General features: G+C 51.1%; 1 protein-coding gene across 2 annotated transcripts; it reads right to left on the reverse strand.

The window, feature by feature from the left end:
- Positions 1-702: 702 nt before the first annotated feature.
- Positions 703-18,808, reverse strand: PLEKHH3 (pleckstrin homology, MyTH4 and FERM domain containing H3). Of its 2 annotated transcripts, XM_054993190.1 has the most exons (12): positions 18,526-18,808; positions 12,494-12,552; positions 8,105-8,193; positions 7,411-7,602; positions 6,757-6,914; positions 5,681-5,804; positions 5,232-5,529; positions 4,519-4,729; positions 4,065-4,221; positions 3,198-3,300; positions 2,665-3,101; positions 703-1,141 (listed from the first exon to the last, which is right to left on the reverse strand). In XM_054993190.1, the coding sequence occupies exons 1-9, from the start codon at positions 18,670-18,672 to the stop codon at positions 4,216-4,218; spliced, it is 1,284 nt and encodes a 427-aa protein (XP_054849165.1). In that variant the 5' UTR covers positions 18,673-18,808; the 3' UTR covers positions 703-1,141; positions 2,665-3,101; positions 3,198-3,300; positions 4,065-4,215. The 2 variants fall into 2 exon arrangements, with proteins under 2 accessions (XP_054849165.1, XP_054849166.1); XM_054993191.1 differs by lacking the exons at positions 703-1,141; positions 2,665-3,101; positions 3,198-3,300; positions 4,065-4,221 and having other exon boundaries at positions 4,538-4,724.
- Positions 18,809-19,026: the final 218 nt, after the last annotated feature.

Genomic DNA, 19,026 nt, shown 5'->3' on the forward strand with positions numbered 1-19,026 from the left:
CGCTGGGCATTTTGCATTGCTTTATTTCTGTCAACAGTAAATGTTTCAGCTGCCTATTGGCTAGTGATGGCTGAGGAGATCCCAGAACAGAAAGAAAGAACAAGTATAATGGGCAGGGCCATAAGTGGCAGCTGTACATCGGTGATACTCCCTTTGTGGAATCTCAGTAGCTTTTCTGCTTGGGATGGGGGGGGGATCCCTTCTGAACCCAGAGTATGCGTGCATACACACATGTATAGTAGTTGAGAGCTAGGGGCATACAGGAAACTGGGAGGCCAGTAACAGGGATGGAATTTGGAAAGTACCCATTGGAAGGCTTTGGCCTAAAGACACCTGGGACTGTGTTCTATACTTCCCATCATCCTGCTTCCATTGCTTGGGGAAATGTCCAAGCCACGGATGCTTGCTTAACATTAAAATCCCCAGAGTTTCTTTTGCCCTTCCCTATAACCCTTTTAGTTTTCATCCCAAGTTATTTGAAACTCTGTGAGGCTCTCTGCTCATTTGCAACTGTGTGGGGGGGGGGGGGGTCGTCAAGAAAACACAGTTTCCAAAGTTGTGTCACAAATTCTGGGTGTAGTGTGAGTTGGGACAAAGTAAGAACATCAGTAACAGCTGCCTAGAAAAGTGTCTAGTTGAGAAGCAGATGGGATGGGGCTGTTCTCATTAACGCTATCAAGACCAACCGCACAGCAAACACTATCTTTTTCCATCCATGTTTATTTTTTAAAAAAGGTTTTACAAAATACTGTAACAAAAGGGAGGCCACCACATTGTACAGGTTCTCCCAGGCCCTTGTACCACCTCTTGTGCATTGGCTGGGCTATAGGCTGCAGGAACAAAGCTGCCTGCGGCTTTACTAGATAACCAGCACATGGAGAAAGTAATAATAATAAGTGTACAACTATCAATTTTTCACGTTTGGAGATCAGAGAACCTGCTCCGCCCCCCATGAGACAACAGTTCCAGCTCCTTGGGAGCACAACATAGCACAGGGAATCATTCTGCAGGCTTAAGGCACTGGTCTTGGGTTAAAAAAAAGAGGGAGTGACCCCAGGAACAGCCATCAGATGAGTGGGTGCTGGACAGCTCCTGCTAGAGTTTTGGATTGGCTGTGTAGAAGCTGCACGATCTCCTTGGCCTGAAAAGGAAGCAGAAAGCAATCAAGTCTTGGTCAGGCCAGCCCTGAATATTCTATATCCTCACACTGTGTGTGTGGGGGGGGGGGTTAGAACTATGTCGATTCTGCAAAGAATTTGAATGCTTTTGAAATTTCTCAGCTTTCATTGAAAAGTAAATATTTAGCTTTTAAGGCTGTGCCTGGTGAGAAACATAGCAGGGTGAGATCTTGGTAGAGGATGAAGATGGTTAACAGGACTGTCAGAGATCAAGGGCTACTAGAAGCAATGCCTACTTCCACAGAGCATGTGAATGGACTTGAGTAATTGGATTTACACAAGTTGCAGCCGGCTTTTGCAGTGCAAAATATCATAAGGGCAAAGAACAGTCAGCAAAAGCCCACTGTAGCTGCCTCAAAGGACCTCTACTTATCCAGCAGCGGCTGTACCTTTTTATGGAACTGAGTCTCTAGTGAATATGGACGTGTAGTTAGCAAACATTCTTCCACATAATTTTTTTTCTTTCACATTAAAGAAGGCTCATTCTTTTTAGAAGTAAAATTATGTGTTATTTTAATATAGAGACCTGATGGCGCAGGGGCATTCAACCTTTTGAGTTTCACTGCACTGCACCCAAAACTTGACACATACTTCTACACAAAATGCAAGCAAGCTGCTGCTTTGGCTGCTTTATTCCCCCAAGATGATCCAGTTAAATGGCCCCCCACGCCCATGAAAAGAGATCTGTTCCTAGCTATGGGTACTCTGGGAGGACTTGCAGCAGTGCAAGGAAGAGCAGGGGGGCCACGTCCCTTTCTCTGGCCTTAGAGTTTCCTTCTGCTATTCCTCTCCTCCCGCATGACAGGCAGGTTCCAAAGTGTACAAATGCAAAAACAGTAAAAACTAAGATGGACTATACTGATTTCATGTTAAGATTATTCAAATGTGCCCCATGTCCATAGTGTCATTAAAATCAGATCAAGGTTGTGTTTGTTTTTCTTAAATACAAAATTGGGCATACCATTCTATTCACTGAAAACCTCAGCAGCATGTTTGTTTCCCATGAGACATTAAAGATCTCCAAACTTCTTACCTAGAGTGTGAACAGGAGGAATTCCCAGCCAGTGTCAGATGCAGTGTGGCCCTGTTGGCCACAGCACAGGCCATGATGGGCAGCTGTAGCTAAAAGCATCCAGTTGGTCAGCTTCCCCTAACCTGTAGAGGGAGACTGCCTTGGTGCTGACGCAAGCCACAGGAGTGACAGTCCTGGCTGGAGCTGGGGTTGGAGCAGGCAGGGAGTACCAATGTTGCTAAACTCATCTACTACAAGGGCATTTTATTGCTATGCAAAGATCAGGCCACAAAACACCAGAAGCAAGACGCACAGGGCCTTTTATTAAGTGGTCAAAGGAAATTCCTTCCTTGACCACAACAAAACTTCATTAACATGCTCATGTCCCCCAGCACTGTCTCGTCATCACACTCCAATCTTTTAACAGCTCAAAGTCAGGCCTGGAAGTGTAGAAATGCAGGTGGGAGAACTCACCTGATGAGCTGGTACATCAAAGAGGACGGAGCCAACGGCTGATCACTCCCCCAGGTCTATACAGGAAGCCACTGCATGACTTGCAGCAGCTTCCATTTGTCCACAATGGTGCCCCTCACACGGAAAGTCTCCTGCAAGCAGCCCTGCAGATGCTGCTTCTGCTCCACCAGCTGCCACCTAGACAACCTCATTATCCTGTGGAAAAATACTCCAGCAAGAACAGCCCGGGTGGGAGGAAACACTTTGGTACTTGAGGGCAGTCAAGGCGGAAGATTAAAGCAGGAGTGCAGCACACCCAGAGGGAAAAGCTGGTCCACCAAGGAGAAAGGCATGTGGGTGGAAAAGTTGCTATTCAGGCTCTGCAAGCACAAGGCTGCCAGCAGTTGGAGGGTTCCCCCAGATGTTGGCACTCAGCCGCAGAGGACCAGTTTGTGAACCTGCAGAGAAGGGGCACAGAAAAGTGAGGGGGGGCACTTAGAAGGGCTCTTGGCCTCCTACCTGACCCTCGTCTTCTCATACAACGTGCTCCTTACCTGTGCAAACTCCTGACGGCCTTGGGGGATGCTGTCTACATCCAGACATCCGTGATGCTTGAAGCAGTCTTGGCCAGGGGGCTTCCAGCAAGGCTCTTCCCAGCTACACCAGGGTAGGCAACAAAAAAAGGCAGCCCATCAGTGTGAGGATGTCCGCTGCCAATGGAGGGCGAGCAGGCGGAGAATCTCCAACCCACTGAACCCAGTGTCCTCTCCCCCTTCTCCAGAGAGCAGGTGGCACAGGCAGGAGAGCCCCTGCCCCAGGTTGACAGGCAAAGCCATGGTCAGTCTTCAGAGCACCCCATCTTTTAAATAGGTCAAAGCAGCTGGGAGCACAGTTCATCCTTATCCTGCCTTCAAATTTTTTTTTATGTTTAGTGTTCTTTTTCTGTTCTATGTAATCTGCCCTGGAGCTCTTTTCCCCCTTGAGGAGTCAAACAGTGGCATTACCATTCATCCAGCAGGAGGCACTAGCCCAGATGTGGAAGGTGTCCTCCAAATATGGATGAACATGGATTCTCAGTTTGTAAAATGTCCAGGCCAACATCCCTGAGTTCCTATTATCCCATCAAACAAAGTCAACACACAGGCTTTTCTCACCTCACATCTTTAAAATCTGCAAAACTGTCTGGAATAAGCAGAAGGGCACCCTGCGTGCTTAGTACTGACAGCCCCATCGCTGCTGCACCCACACATCCACGGCCCTCTCTAGCACTGAGTATGTTCCATCACTACCAAGACCATCTCTGCAGCCAGAGCCAGAAAATTTGTTTTTCCATTAAAGTCAACGCATTCTCTCCCAGCTTCCAAACACCACCTCCCTGTTCAGTTGCAACAAAGGCCCGAGTTGATTGACAGGACACTGACATTTCAAACCTGGTGAGGACGTCTGCCACCCGTGCACTCTCATGCTGCCTGCTCCCCTCATCCAGGCCTGCATCCCAGTCCCAGGTGTGATCTCTGTTCCTAGGCCACACAGCAAGTGACGGGGGCCCAGCCACGCCCAGCAGGAGGCCCGTCAATGCTAAAAAGGGGACACAGACAGGGTCAGAACATGACAAGGAAAGAATGGAGGAGGAGGCAGGGAGGGGTGGGGTGGGGGTTCAGCCTCAGGGATGCAGCTGGGGCACTGGAAGGGGGAACAGAAGAAGGGAGCCCCGCTCCATGACTTCACTGAAGTGCCCAAGGACAGCCATACAGTACAGTGATTTTTTTAGCTCTCTAGACAAGAACTCCACCTTCTCCCCTTCCCTCCCCCTTTTGCAACCCAGGGCCCAGGCTGATGTTAAACCCACGGACAAACCCTTTGACTTCTGCTCACCTCCTGGGCTGACGTGTGGGAGGCGATGGCCACGTGGCAGGTGGCGATGCCAGGGCAAGGCAAGGTGCAGCCCACTTCTCGGCGTTCCATCAGCCCTGCGATCTCATCCAATGAGGGCACGCACTCCCGCCTCCCCTTGGTCTTCCCCAGAGCCTCCCTGATGAAATGTCCGTATTGGGCCATCTCTGAGCCAGGGAAGCGGCTCTCTGTCCTGCCAGGGCACAGGAAAGACCACTTTTAGACACACGAAGGCCTCTGGCCACAGTTCCACTGTTCTCAGCACTCCAGCTCCAGAAAAACGACTAACTAAAGGAACTCCAAATGGTGCCCGAGAGGCAGGCCAACGCTCCCCCTAGCTCAGCTTCAGGCCTAGCCGCACTGGCTGAGGCAAAGGCCTAAGAGAGTTTCACAAGGAGGGCAGGCGGACAACTGCCTTCCCCTCTCTGTACGTGGTGATGTGGGGAAAGGGAAGCGTGCTCAGGAAGAAGTCCCCAGGCACACTGACGTTTCGGAGCCTACCTTAACCAGGCCCTTGTGGTGCTCAATGGCTTCACCCCCCTTCTGCCCGTTCACATTTGCTCCCTGCTCCCTGCCTCTGGAGCCCCCAACACAGAAAGGAAAAGCCCTCTCCCTGTGACCAGCAGGCATCCTCCTGCCTGGGGTCTCTCACCCTTCTTAGCCTTAGCCTTCCCATGCTTCCCCCCCATCCTCACCGCTGGAGGTGCAACTGCAGGTAGCACTGGACAGACGGGGAGGGCAGAAACGTGCAGCTCATGCAAGCGAGCAGCTGCCAATAGCGCAGGTCTGCAGGGGTTCCCGGTGCAGGCGGCTCTGTGGTTTGCTTCACCAACTGGCAGTAGATCTCGTCCACCAGAGGAGGTAGGTCGTGGCAGGTCTGCAGCACCCCCTGCATGAGGACTGCTGGCTCCCGCACCCCCTCCAGCTGCTGCAGCGAGTGGAACAGCTTGACGGCTTCATCACGAAGTGCTGCGTAGCCACGGCCACTGATGGCTGTAGAACAGGGAGGAGGAAGGAGCCCTTAGCCAAGACTCCCCGTACCTAGACCGGTTCTGTGCTCCCATCTCCAGCCCCATAAGCAGAGCACTGCGTGGTCTATTACAGCGCCAAGAATGCAAGGAGGGTATCAGGAACAGCCGTTCACCTGCATTTTCACCAACTCCATAAGGGAACGGCAACAGGGGCGCATAGATGGGGCCAGCCGTGTAGCGGAGGATGGGGTTATTATGGTAAATCTGATCCAGGATTTCTGGGCTACTGTGGTTCTCCTGGGAGAGAAAAACAAGGAGGGGGGCAAATTGAGAGATACTCCATTCAGCCCCTAGCGGGGCAGTTCAGAATCCCCTCTACACATATACACTGAGCTCCAGCCCCAGTATCTGAGGCAGCCTCTCCCTACAGCAACCAGTTTAGGAAGTCTGTGCACCTCGGGGATGACTCTTCCATCATCTTGAAGGCTTCTTGCTTCTAGAGATAGCTGAGTAAGCAGGTGTAGGCTTAGTCAGACAGGGAGACAAGGCTGCTCCTGCCTCCCTCTACACAAGACTTCTCCATGTAAAACTCTGGCCAGCCTCTAGCCCACTATCGGTGGTCTATCAATGGTAAAGTAGGAAACAAGCCCCAGCTCCCCAAGCCTGCCCCAAACAGAACAGTAATGTTATTTAATTCACTTGCAATTCACCTCTCTCCGTGAAAACCAACCCATTTCTCATGTCATTCAATTAAAAAATCTAACACTGAAAAAACCCAACAATTAAAAAAATCTTAACAGCTCAGTTAGCATTAAATCTAAGTCATGAAGAAAGCAGTGAAGCTAAAACACAAGCCTGAAATAAAAGCCAACATCATCATCTCATGGCTTTTGAAGCTTTAAGACATTCCTCCTCCCCAGTGCAAGTTGCAATCTGATTGTCTCATGTACATCAGCAGTTTCTCAAAAATGGCTCAGCTGCTGAATGCAGAGTCCTGAACTTGGGAAGAATGCGCAGAATGCTTTCCCTTCACAAGTGAGCATCCACAAGCAGCACCTACCCACCTGGGATGATACAGCGGATCTCTGAGGCAGGCGTGAGTTGTGGGGGGGTCTTCTTGTGCACCTATGCATTATGCATTCTTGCAAAACCTCATAACCTCCCAGTGCTCCCCAGTTGAACAGCTGAACAGATGCTGGTGAGCCAAGGAACACGACCACCCCCATGATGTTGTCCCCAGACCCCTCACCTCCAGGTCGGTCATGAACAGCTGCGTGGGGGTCTGCACTGGGGCCTGGCTGAGGATCACCTTCTGTAGAGCACAAACCCAACGGACGGCTTCATTTAAGTGCTCGGTGTACAGCCGGTAGCAGTGCTTCCTGCCGAAAACCGTCACTGCCCAATATCCTGGAGAAGCAGGAGAGGGACATGCAAATATCTGGGAAGAGGCAGCGGGAGCCTTTGATTCCCATCCAACCCAACCCAACCCTACCAGCCATGAGGCAAGAGAGCCTGCACCCCATTCCCTCCTGAGCCTCAAACTGGATGTGATGTGACCAGGACCTCATCTGGCATTTGGGACTAATTGGCAGTCCTCTGCAGCTGCTTTGAAGTGGCACTTAACTCTTTCCTCCTGTCTCATTTCCCCAGTCTTCCCCTCCCCACAGTTGCAAGTAGCTCCACAGAGCAAAAAGACTGTGAACACCTCCTCACCTTGAGCACAGCCCCCCCACATCAAGTCTATCTTTGCTCCACCTGTGCATCTAACAGACACACTGACAAAAAGGGGGCAGGAGCACAATGCAGGCTTCCCATGGCTGGAGATGCCAGAAGTTTAAGACCTCCAAGCCAGACAGCCAGGGATCCCATCTTCCCTCCCACTCCTCCATGAAGCGCCTCTCACCAGTCTCCTTGTAGGTCTGTTTGTCTGGCCACAGCACAGAGCAAAGGCTGGTCAGGACCAAGGAGCCCAGGCGCTGGGCCCCCACCTCACTCCCACTGTAGCAGTCCAGGGAATCCTGAGTCAGCACGAACCAGTACTTGCGGGGACGCCACCAAGGGGCCTTTCTGCCCCGTACCTCCCGCTGCAGCCAGCCTAGGAGAGAAACGAAGATGGTGAAGTGGGACCCAACTCCCACACCCTGCAGGCATCAGGACTAGGGACTTTTCTCCAGTGAGAAATGAAGGATTCTATATTGTGAACTGCATTCCAGGGTGTGACTCAGAGAGGCTGTGTCCTGGTTACTAAAGGAAACACAGAATGTGACCAGCGAACCTTGAGGAACACACTGAGATGCCTCTTTCAGAGACTGCACAAACTATGATTAGGACAGCGTGCTTGCCTTGAATCCTAGCGAAGGCCACACAGCTCAGAACCAAGAATCTCATTTTCCACCCCACACTTAATTAAGCACCCAAGTTGCCACCCCCCCCCCCCCCAGAGTTGCTGGGGGGAAACCTTGGGCAGCATCAGACATGCCAGGCAGAGGTTTCAGCCAGTTGGCTCAGCTCCCACTTTCAGAAGAAGTAAAACCCAGAACTCCTGCCTCTAATGGGGGGGGGGGAGCAGTTTTCTGTCACAGTGCACAAGGACCCACCTTTCACAATGGGATCTGGCTCGTCTTGCACCTGCTGGCACTTTTTCTCCGGGATAAGGCTGCACATTTCTTCAGATATTGTGAAGGACCTGAAGGCAACAGAATGCTTGAGGGAAGGGACATCGGCCAGGCTATTTTTTTTATTCAATCTCTCTCCCCCCGCCACACCTCCACAAAGCCACTCGAGGAGGCTTATGGACTATTAAAACACCAGTATAAAATAAAAATCGTAGATAAACAAATACAATTTTTGCTGGCTGTAGAAACAGCACAGTTGGCACTGTCCAAACATCTGTGGGGAGGATATTCCATGATCAAATCACCACCACAGGAGAAGACCTGTCACCTACCTAATTTCAGATAATGGTGATCCAGGATAAAAGAGGATAACCTACATTGGGCAAAATAGTAAGAGTCCAGTAGCACCTTTAAGACTAACCTACTTTTTCTTTGTCAGATGCATCTGACGAAGAGAGCTATGACACTTGAAAGCTTATGCTACAATAAAGTTGGTTAGTCTTAAAGGTGCTACTGGATTCTTTACTATTTTGCTACTACAGACTAACACGGCTAACTCCTCTGCATTAAGCAAGTTCCTACAGATGCAGGCAGCTCTTTGAACTGAGAAACAAGTCAGTAAATCTGCTTTAGTATATCAGTATATCTCCTTTGGAGCACAGCTGACCTGTGGGCTTTTTACTGCGTAGTAATCTTACTCCTATAGTTTTAACTACTTGAAGCTTCTGGACAGTCTTCAAGGGTGGCATGCAGCATGCATTGCAGTAGTCTAACTTAATCAGTTATTGACTTGCAAGAGCCCTTTTCCCAGAACAGTGATACTCAGTGGCTTGAAGACTACATGTGGTTCTTTGACACACTACCTGTGGCTCTTCTGAAATGTGGCGCCCTTTCTGCGTCCCAGCAAAGCGGGCAAGGTCATTGCTGGGTAGAGTTTGTGGCTGGCAGGTCATTCTCTCCTTAAAACAGCTGCTGCTGGAGGGGTTGGAGGACAGGTAAGCTGTAAGCCTTCCTAAGTTGCAGGCCTTGTGCCAGGGATGGAAGCCAAGGGTCTGCCCTCTCCATCAACCCTCTTTGCAGTCTTCGTATTTCATCCCAACGCTGAGGCAACTGTCTGGAGGAGAGCAAGCTGACTGCAAAGGAGAGAGAGTAAAACCACCACCACACCCACCCACAAGGAGCCACAATGGGGCAGTGGTGGTTTTGTTTCCCTTTCCCCACAGCCAGCTGACTCTTTTCTGAGTGCCTTGGCAAACTCCATCGCTCATGTGAGAGAGCAGGAGGGCAGAGAGGGAAGCTCTTCCCCCTAGTTCAGTACCCAGGGGCTGGCTAAAGTTTAGGGGTATTGGGGAGAGACAATCTTACAAGCTCAGAGAGACCCTGGTAAATATAAAAAGCTATAATTAGACATTTAATATCAATAGTTATATCTTATAGTATTGTTATGTGTTTGTTTAGCGGGGTAGTACACAGAGCATACAGTAGCCACATGGCTTTTGGCTACTGGTAACTGCAAATGCGGCTCTGAGCCACGGAGTGAGCAGAGTCTCCAAGGTGCCTGGCTGGAGAAACCAGGATTCCTTCCATTCCTACCCTGCTTGATCCCATTCTCGCCCAACATAGAATCACAGAGTTGGAAGGGATCTCCAGGGTCATCTAGTCCAATCCCCTGCTCAACGCAGGAAATTCACAACTATTCCGCTCCCCTCATCTCCAGTAACCCATGCTCAGAAGATGGCAAAAGCCCTGCAGGATCCTTTACCAAACTGGCCCAGAGAAAAAACATGCTTGCTCTTGGAGGAAAGACAAGGACACAGACCTCACCCTCCATAGTGGTGGGAACTTGCCTCACTGACCTCTGACTAAAAATGCTGTTTATGTAGAAAGGTTGCCAAGAATTTGGGAAATGAAAGAGCTCTGGAATGGAGGGAGGATGTTGGCTGGACTGTCTAAGAGTAAAGTCCATGTGTTCTGCAATGTGTGTGAGAGACTGTGAGTGTGTGCAGGGCGGGGGCGGGGGGCAGGGAACATGAGACATCCTTTTCTTGTTCCATGCCCTGCCAGAGCTCCTCTGAGGGAGTCCAGCACCACAGAATCTTGCTTCCTAAGGTCCGTCTAAGGGAGATGGGAGACATAGAACCCTCTTGGCCCTTCCCTCCCAGGATTCTCAGCTTTCAGTCATTCTATGCGGAGAGAGAGATGGAGAGATGCATGGGGCAAGCAGGCATTCTCCCATCTGGGAGCTCCCCTCTCATTTATACAATTAATCAAGAAGGGCAATACTATTCCTCCAGGTCTCAACAAGGACTTGAGATTTGTCACTGTTTATTGATGCTAATATCTTAGCACACACACACCCCTTTCAGATTATACTTTTCTAGGCTGCCCATTTGTTTGGGGGCACAATGCTAGTTCTTACCTTTAAAGCCCTAAACAGCTTGGAGCCCCAGGGTCCATGAAGGACCACCTCTTTCTGTACTAACCATCCCACCATCTGCCTCTCAAGCCCTGCTCTTTGTGCCCCCACCTTCAGAGGTAACACAGATGGTGATTAGAGACAGGGTATTTTCTATGGCGGCACCTTGCCTCTAGAATGCCTTCCTCCTTAAGCCTCGCCTGACACTTACATCTCTTTCTTCTAGGTGCCAGGCCAAAACGTTTCTGTTCAATCAGGCTTTTTTTAACCGAGGGGTTGGTTTTTAACAGTATTTTAACCTGGAGACTGTTGTGTCTTTTCATAATCTCTATTTTACGCTGGTCTGGGGCTTTTAAAATGCTGGATTATAATTAATATCTCTAAATGTTTTGTTTTTACTATTTTTATTTTGTAACGTGTCTCAGGTAGGTTCCTGGAGGGGTGGCATAAAAATGTTCTAAATAAATAAATAAACGGACCGGCTTATCACACTTCTCTCTGCACTTTCCTAAACTAGATCCAATTTTACATGAATCCTTCCTTGCCTATCTATCAACAGCTGGGAATGGTCTTCACTTATTCCGAGTGAATGGATTTGCTCTTTTGACAGGGTCTTGTTTTAAACTGGCCTCTCTGTGTAATCTCTTTTGCACTGTTGCCTTTCTGTTGACTGCACTTTTTACTATAAATGGATCTGCCTGATGGATGAACACTTCATGCATCTGATGAAGTCAGCTCTGACTCACAAACGTTTCTGCTGGAATAAACTGTCCTAGCCTTTTAAATGCCCCTGGACTCCTCTTTTATTTTGCTGTGAAAGATTAACAGGACAGCCCATCTGGAATGAGTGCTCTTAGGCATCTCTATGGCCTTTGCTCTCCCTTCTTGTATCCAGCTCACCAGGCCTCATTTCTCCCCCCACCCTTCGCCAAAGTCCTGCCCTAACAGAGATGGCCATGTCCATTTATCCCCCACAGGCAAAACCTCAGAGCTCCAACTGCACAAAGGCAGCTTCCATCCCCGCCTTTCCCAGGCCTCCTCTGGTGACAGACAGAAATGCCAGAGTCACTTCCTCCCAGGCCCCTTAACTGAACCTTGGCCCAGCTGGGTCCCATTAGCTCAGAGACAGGGCGGGAGGTGGTGTGTGGGCTGCCAGACACAGTCCTTCCCATAAACCCTCTCCTCTTTCTTTCTCAGCTGTCTGCTAGCCAAGAAAGGGTCCAAATCTTCAGGAAAGAAAAACGAGAGAAGCATTTCAGCAGATCAGAGCTCAACCCCAGTACCCACAATGCTAGGGCTCAGCCATAGAACACCAGAAGGTATTGTGAAAAACAGAGTTATCCGTACATGTGCAGAGTGCCTCCCAACACCTGCAATTGCCTTCAGATGTCAGGGCTCGCAGGGAACACTTCCATGTGAAAAGGTGCCTTGTAGGAACATGAGTCCTGGCCTGCCTGGCTCCAGAAATTAAGCACCACGTTTGGGCAAGTGTATCCCCCCATCCATGGCAAAAAACAACCCCCCAACCCCTCAGGAGGAAAATCTTTTCCAGGCAAAGCTTGCTCTGAGAGAAAACTGAGCCCTGGGTCCAGCTGTTACTGGCCCTCAATGAACAAGACTACAAGCAGAGTGCTTGCTCTAGTCCTCAACGCCCTGGAGCACCAGGCCAGGACTCTCCATCAGGACAGGACATCCAGGCCTCACTGGCCGCGGCTGGTGGCACTTGCTGGGACTTGCCCAGCGTTCTCTCTGAGGTTTCAGAAACAGCCACTGGAATGCATAAAAGTGGGAGCCCAGCCCAGCATCCAAGGAGTGGGGAAGATGGGTGGGGCACTTTTGGGGCTCCAGAAGGGTTAAGCATCCAAGGGAATCAGAACCTCAAGTGAGCCTGATATTGATAATCTTCTGTTCTCCCACCACATCCCAGAAGTGCCATTTTGCTCTCCAGCCCTCACCTTTCGGAACTGCTGCTGGCACGAGAGGGCTGAGTGAGGTTCACTTGCAAGACTGGTCCCTGGAGAGGGGAGAGAGAAACGTCAGCAGCACACAAAGATGGTTAGCAGAAGAGACATGCCGGGTGTGGGGCGGGGGGGGGGGGCATTCACCCACCCCCACAGCCCCTGGCCTGCAGCATTGTGGTTTCTATATTGAAAAGAGGAGAAACGCACAAGGCTACAGGCAGGCTGCCTCCCTATCCCTTTATCAGCCACACAGGAAAACAAATTATTAATCTGCAACTTTCGCAGGCCACCCAGTATGGTCAGGTGCCCCTCCCAGTCCAGCGCCTGGCTAGCGACCCCATCCCCCACAAGCTGCCGCAGCTGAACAGGTTCCCGTATCCTCAGCTGACCTCGGTGTGGAGTTCCAGACCATGCAGAATTGCACAAGCACAGTGCTGAGTCAGATGCAGGCAAACAAAGTCCTCTTGTGTCTGAGGTTTCCTGCTGCTGCAAGGGGGGGGGGCATGTTAAGAAAGGGGCTGGGCCCCAGCAGATGGCAGAAGATGTCTGCCAAGCCACAAGCACCTTTGGAGATGTGGTTAAGAGGGACTGGTGTAGTCCTCCCCCCAGCAAAGACCACACAGGCCTTGTTTGTGGGGAGGGGGAAAGGAGAGTCTAAATATAAAATCACTGAGTGGGGGAGGGCAGAGGATGTTGCAACAGGTACTGAGTAATGGACAGGCGCCAAATGACCTGTGGCATTAGAACACCTGCTATAAACCCAGCACAAGTTGGCACTGGTTGTCACAATCCTGCCAGGACAGTGGGAGGGAGACTGAAATAATCTTTCCATGTTCTGTCGGTGGCTGCTGCCAGAAACGAAGCTAAGATGGCTCCAAAAGCAGCAACATTTCCTATCCTACTTTGAAAAACTGGAATCTTAGTTCTCTTAATTCATTTTTTTACCTCATTCTGAATCACTGTATTTAGAAAACCAAAATGTGCATACTACTACTTCCTTAAAAGTTTACCAAAAAGGTTTCGAAATTAGTCTTAAAAATTCAAGTTGTAAAATTATTAAGGAATCACAACACGCATTTCAGGCTGCTCAAAATTTCATAGGCACTCAGAATTTTGCTTCAGACTTTAACAGTTGCTGACTTCTTGAAAAAGATGGCCTTCTAAAAGGGAGCTAAGGGTGGGTCTGACTCACATGCTGAACACAAAGGTCTTCTCCAAAAAGTAGAGATTTTTATTTTATTTGCATTATTTATATTCCACCTTTCTCACTTTGGCTCATGGTGGATTACATGCAATAAGTCAGTACGATCAATGGCTGGGACATTCAATAAACAATGCGATATGGTAAGGACAGCAGAAACTGAAAAAAAGCAGAAACCCGATACAGAGCTGAAAATATGAAGATATATTAAAGTCCCGGAAAAAACGGAAACATGAACATATGTGAAGGCCCGGAAGGGAGAAACGGAAACATTGGGGGGGTCCATTTCCCCCCCCCCAAGTACTTGCTTTTTAATTTTTCCAAGAGAAAAATCGGAAAATCTAGGGGAGCGCATGCACGCACACACATGCACACACACAACTCCTATGAAATATTTTCTCTTTTAGAATAAGTTAAATGCTTCGTAAGGCAAGGTTTTTTCATACTTAAAATGTATAGCCTGAAGTCTGCAGACTTTTTTTTCAATTTTTCCAGTGGAAAAACTGGGCAACTTGGGAAAATACTGGAAACAAACTCCTACATTTTCCCTTACACAGCTTTTTGCTTATTCCAGATGTATGGCTTAAGTCTAAAGACCTGATTTTTTCTGATTTTCCAGTGGAAAATTGGGAAATTTGGAGGATCACTGGGAAATAGTCTGGAGACATATACAACATTTGCAAGAGTTATTTTTTTAAATATAATTTTGGCAACAATCATAATTCAAGTGTTCATTAGTTACAATATTATAAAGTTAGTTTAAACATCCATGCATGCTGGTAGTCCTATCTATTGTGACTCTGTCCAGATAATACCATTCAACTTTTATTTGGGTCCTTGGGGGACTCTATTTTGGGTGGAAAGGCGGCATATAAACATTTTAAATAAATAAATAAATATTTTGTCCTACAATTGGCAAAAATTAAAGCTATATGTGCTATAGGGTGCAGCAGTTTGCAACTCCTTCTCAAGTACTTAAGAGTCTAGCAGCACTGTTAAGACTAACCAACTTTATTGTAGCATAAGCTTTTAAGAAACACAGTTCTCTTCATCAGATTCATCTGACGAAGAGAACTGTGTTTCTCAAAAGCTTATGCTACGATAAAGTTGGTTAGTCTTAAAGGTGCTACTGGACTCTTTACTATTTTGCGACTACAGACTAACACAGCTAACTCCTCTGGATCTATTCTCAAGTACTTGCAATTTTTCCCGTCTGGATCCACCTGTTGTCCATCACTCAGTTCAGACCTGATAGGGGAAATCCCAAGACAGCCAGGATTTGTTCCCATAATGCCTCTCCACATTCACCCCAAGGTGGTTCACATCACAAACCATCACAGATTCATAAAACAATGACAATCAAAAATCACCATCAGCCTTCAAAGCTAGTTAAGAGCAAACAATAACAGCAGTAAGAGTAAAGGCCAGACAAGACCAACCACAAAAACACCAACACTGGGGGAGCAAACGATCTACAGCAGAAACTGCCCCTCACTGAAAACTTCTTTATATATATGCTGTCTTTCAACCCAAGGCAGCGAACAACAGATAAGTAAAAGATTAAAGTAACATTTCAAATGCATACATAAATACAATAAAAACATATAGACATATAAACAAGCAAGCAAACACACACAGCAGGGGGAGGACCATTAAGAGTTTACTGGGTAGCATGTCAAACAAAACAAAAGTCTTCACCCAGTGGCAGAGGACAATCACAAAGGGAGCCAGGCGAATCTTCCTGGGGAGGGAATTCCAAAGTTTTGGTGCCAGGACTGAGAAGGCCCTTTCTCAGGTTCCCACATATTAATCTGAGATGGCAGGGGAACCCAAAGACAACTGGAGCTGATGGGTAGGTTCATATGGGAGAGGGAGGATCTTGACATATGCTGGCCCCAAGCCATATAGGGCTTTAAAGGCCAATACTAGCACCTTGAATTGGGCCAGGAAGCAAACTGGGAGACAAGAGTAAATGGAACAAGACTGGAGTGATATGGTCCCTACAACCCACTCCAGTCAACATTCTGGCTGCAGCATTCTATACCAACTATAGCTTCTGGGCAGTCTTCAAGGGCAGCCTGACAGAGCCCACTGCAGTAATCTAATCTGGATGTTACCAAAGCATGCACCAGAGGCAAAATCCTTCCTGCCCAGTAAGAGCCACAGCTGGCAAGAACCCCTGGCCATCGTTAACACTTCTTTATCCAACAGGAGGCCTGGATGCAGCAGAAATCCCAAACTATGAATGAACTTGCTCCTTTAGAGGGAGTGCAGACCCCCCCCCCTCTAGAAACAGAGATAATCCATATCCTGGGTCAGGCCTTCTCTTCACCAGCAGCACTTCCATTCTGTCAGGATTAAGTTTCAGCTTGTTAGCCCTCATCCATCCCAAAACTGCCTCTTGGCACCTGCTCACGGTTTCGACAGCCTCCCTGGGATCTGCTAGCAGTGGAAGACAGCGCTGATTGTCATCTGCATATTGGTGACAACTGTATGCAAATCTCTGGACAACCTCTCCCAGCGATTTTACACAGATGTTGAAAAGGATGAGGGATAAGAAAGGACTTTGTGGAACCCCACAGGCAAGAGGCCACGGGGTGGAGCAGCAGTTCCCCAGCACCACACTCTGAAATCTACCCTTGGAGTAAGTCTGCAGAGCAGAACACTGCCTCCGAGTCTCGACCCTGAAAGGCGGTCCACACTATGATTGATGTTATCAAAAGCCACCGAGAAGTCTAGGAGAATGAACAGGTTTGGACTCTCTCCGTGTCCATCTCCCACTGCGAGTCATCCTCTACTCAGTTTCAGTCCTGTGACCGGGTCCGAAACCAGACTGGAACAGATCCAAACAATGATAGGAGTGGGTGAACGAAAAAAAGAAGGCCATCCAGAATTTGTGCCACCGGAAAGGTTTCCTGCCCTGTACACAGCTGCCAACATCTGCGGGACAAGGCAGTGACACAGTCCTGTCTTAAAAGGCAGCAGTAGCCTATGGGAATGCCCTGGCTCATCACAGTCCTTGCCATGTCGCAAACATGTTCACTTATTTACACACTTATTTTATTTTCATTTCAAGTCTGCCTTTCTTATTAGCACTCAAGGGGGATCACAAGTGCTATGAGGGATCCCCCACTGCGCTCCTCAAACAGCAACCAAGGCTTGGCCTGTTGGGCACATGCCCTCAGAGGCAGCCATTAATCCTTTCAGAATTCCCCCTTCGGGGAGGGGGCTCATAAGGAGACTGCTCACAGGCCTCTCCCGGCATAGAGTCCTACTCCCAAGAGAATGCTGTGCCCAGGGCCCAGCATCTTCACCCTCCCCACCAGAAAGCCCCCCTCTCTGCTGCAGTCTACCCCAGCCAGGAAGGACACTGGGCATCAAGCAAAGACGCAGAGTGGGAAGGGGCACCGCTAGAAATGCAAGCGCTGCCCCTGACTGAGCTGGCTATTCTCTGTCATGGCAGGATGACACCCTCCAGCCGTCCAGAGTAGAGCTTCCAAAACGGTAGGGGAGAAAAGCGGCAACATGCTTTGCCGGAGCTGCGCATCCTGTTGGGAAAGGGACGCTAAGAGTTCCACACTGGAGGGCAGCAGGGCCTTGCGGAGAGCTCCCTTGGCCCGTGGGGCCTACGGAGGCAGCGGCCGCGCGGGAGGAGTGGGCTGAGGCGCACCGGGGCCGAGGTCGAGGCTGGGCGCGACCGCTCGCCCCGGCTTCGGATGCCTCTGGCCGGTTGCGCAGGCCTCAAATATTAGCGCTGCACAGGATTCGCCGTCCGCTGGTGGAATAGGAATCTACCCAAAGCTGGGGGCAAACATCCCTTCCTTCCACTTAGGGTGTGCGGCGGAGCCCTCGGAGCCTGACCCCGCAGCCCCGCGCAAGGCAAGGCAGACTCTCCCCCCGCCCCGAACACAGCCACCGGCAGGGGCCTGCGGGAGCAACGCAAGTCCGCCCCCAGCCCTCCCTCCCCTTTCCCGGGGAGATCCGCGGAGAGCGGAAGGAGCCCCAAGGCAGCCCGCTGCAGCCAGCGGCGATGCGCCCGCCTCGACATGCCCCGTCCCGTCCCTGTGGCCAGGCTGCCCTGCCCGGCTGACTCAGGCCGCCTGGCAAAGCCGCCCCAGCACAAAGACGGGAGCGCTCCGGGTTCCAGGGCGGCCGTCTAGGCTTGGCCCTTTAGCCGCAGCAAGACCCGTCCAGAGCACTCGGCCGGAGAAAGGCCCCAGCCCCATGCGGCACTGCTCTCCGCTTCCCTAGCGTCCAAGCGACGGGGCATGTACAGAGCGCCCTTCCGCCGGCCCGGAGGCGCCGCGACCAGCCCCTCTCCACAGCCAAGGAAGCGGGACCCACGGGGACGGGGGCAAGAGGCGGGCTGCGGGGAAACGGGCCACTCGCCCTCCGATGCCGCCTCGGCGTCGCTTCCCAACGGGAAGAACAGCAGGGCGGGGGTGCCTTCCGCCGGAGCCGGACCCCTGCTCAGCCGCCCGCCCCCCCCCGTCGGACGGCCCGGCTTTCTCACAGCCGCCGCCACCCCCCACCCCCCGCCGTCGTTGAGGCGAACCAGACTTCAGCGCGCCCAGACCCACACGCCAAAGAAAAAGGCCAGGAAGCGGCGGCCAGAGCCTGTCCTGCACAGTTCCCGGCCACTGCCTTCCCAGCACAGCCCGGTGCACTCCGCCGTGGGCGGCAAAGGCTTGGTCCACGCAAAAGCTCGGCTGACCAGCCGGAGACCACCGGGCCTCTGAGCATGTGCCGAGCGCAGGGGCGTTTCCCACCCACTCCCACGCTGCGTGGCGCCGAGCTCTCGCGCGCGCCGGAGAGTGGAGCCCACCTGGCTGCCGTCGCTGCGCAGCTCGAAGGACTCCTCGGCGTCTTCTTCGTCCGCCGCCCCCTGCCCAGCCTCGCCATAGTCGCGCCGCAGCAAGGTGAAGCCTTGCCTGCAGCACAGCAGCCACCACAAGCCGCCGGGGAACGGCATCCGGAGCCTGGAGCCGCGCTGGGAGAGGCGGCCGGAGCGGGGGGGGGGGCACTTTTCGGAGCCCCGATCCGTCGCTCGCCGGCCTGCCCGCCCGCGACTCGGCTCCGCCTCGGTTCTCCCCGCCCTGGAAGGGAGGGCAGGGCGGAGCCGCCTTCTCTGGGGCCGGACGGGGGGAGAGGGAAGGGCTGCCCGGGCCAATCTCGGCGCTTCCTGGCCTTGGAAGGCTTCTACCAAGGCGCGGGAAGCCCCGGAGGAGCTGGGCGAGTTGCGGGAAGAGGCTCCAGGGGGCCGGCGCCTGGGACGCTGGAGGGCGGGCTTGAACAGGGGCGAGCGCACTGCAGCCAGGGGACTTCC

The sequence above is a fragment of the Eublepharis macularius genome, chromosome 12, assembly GCF_028583425.1.
Source record: "Eublepharis macularius isolate TG4126 chromosome 12, MPM_Emac_v1.0, whole genome shotgun sequence".
In the NCBI taxonomy this organism is placed as follows: Eukaryota; Metazoa; Chordata; class Lepidosauria; order Squamata; family Eublepharidae; genus Eublepharis; species Eublepharis macularius.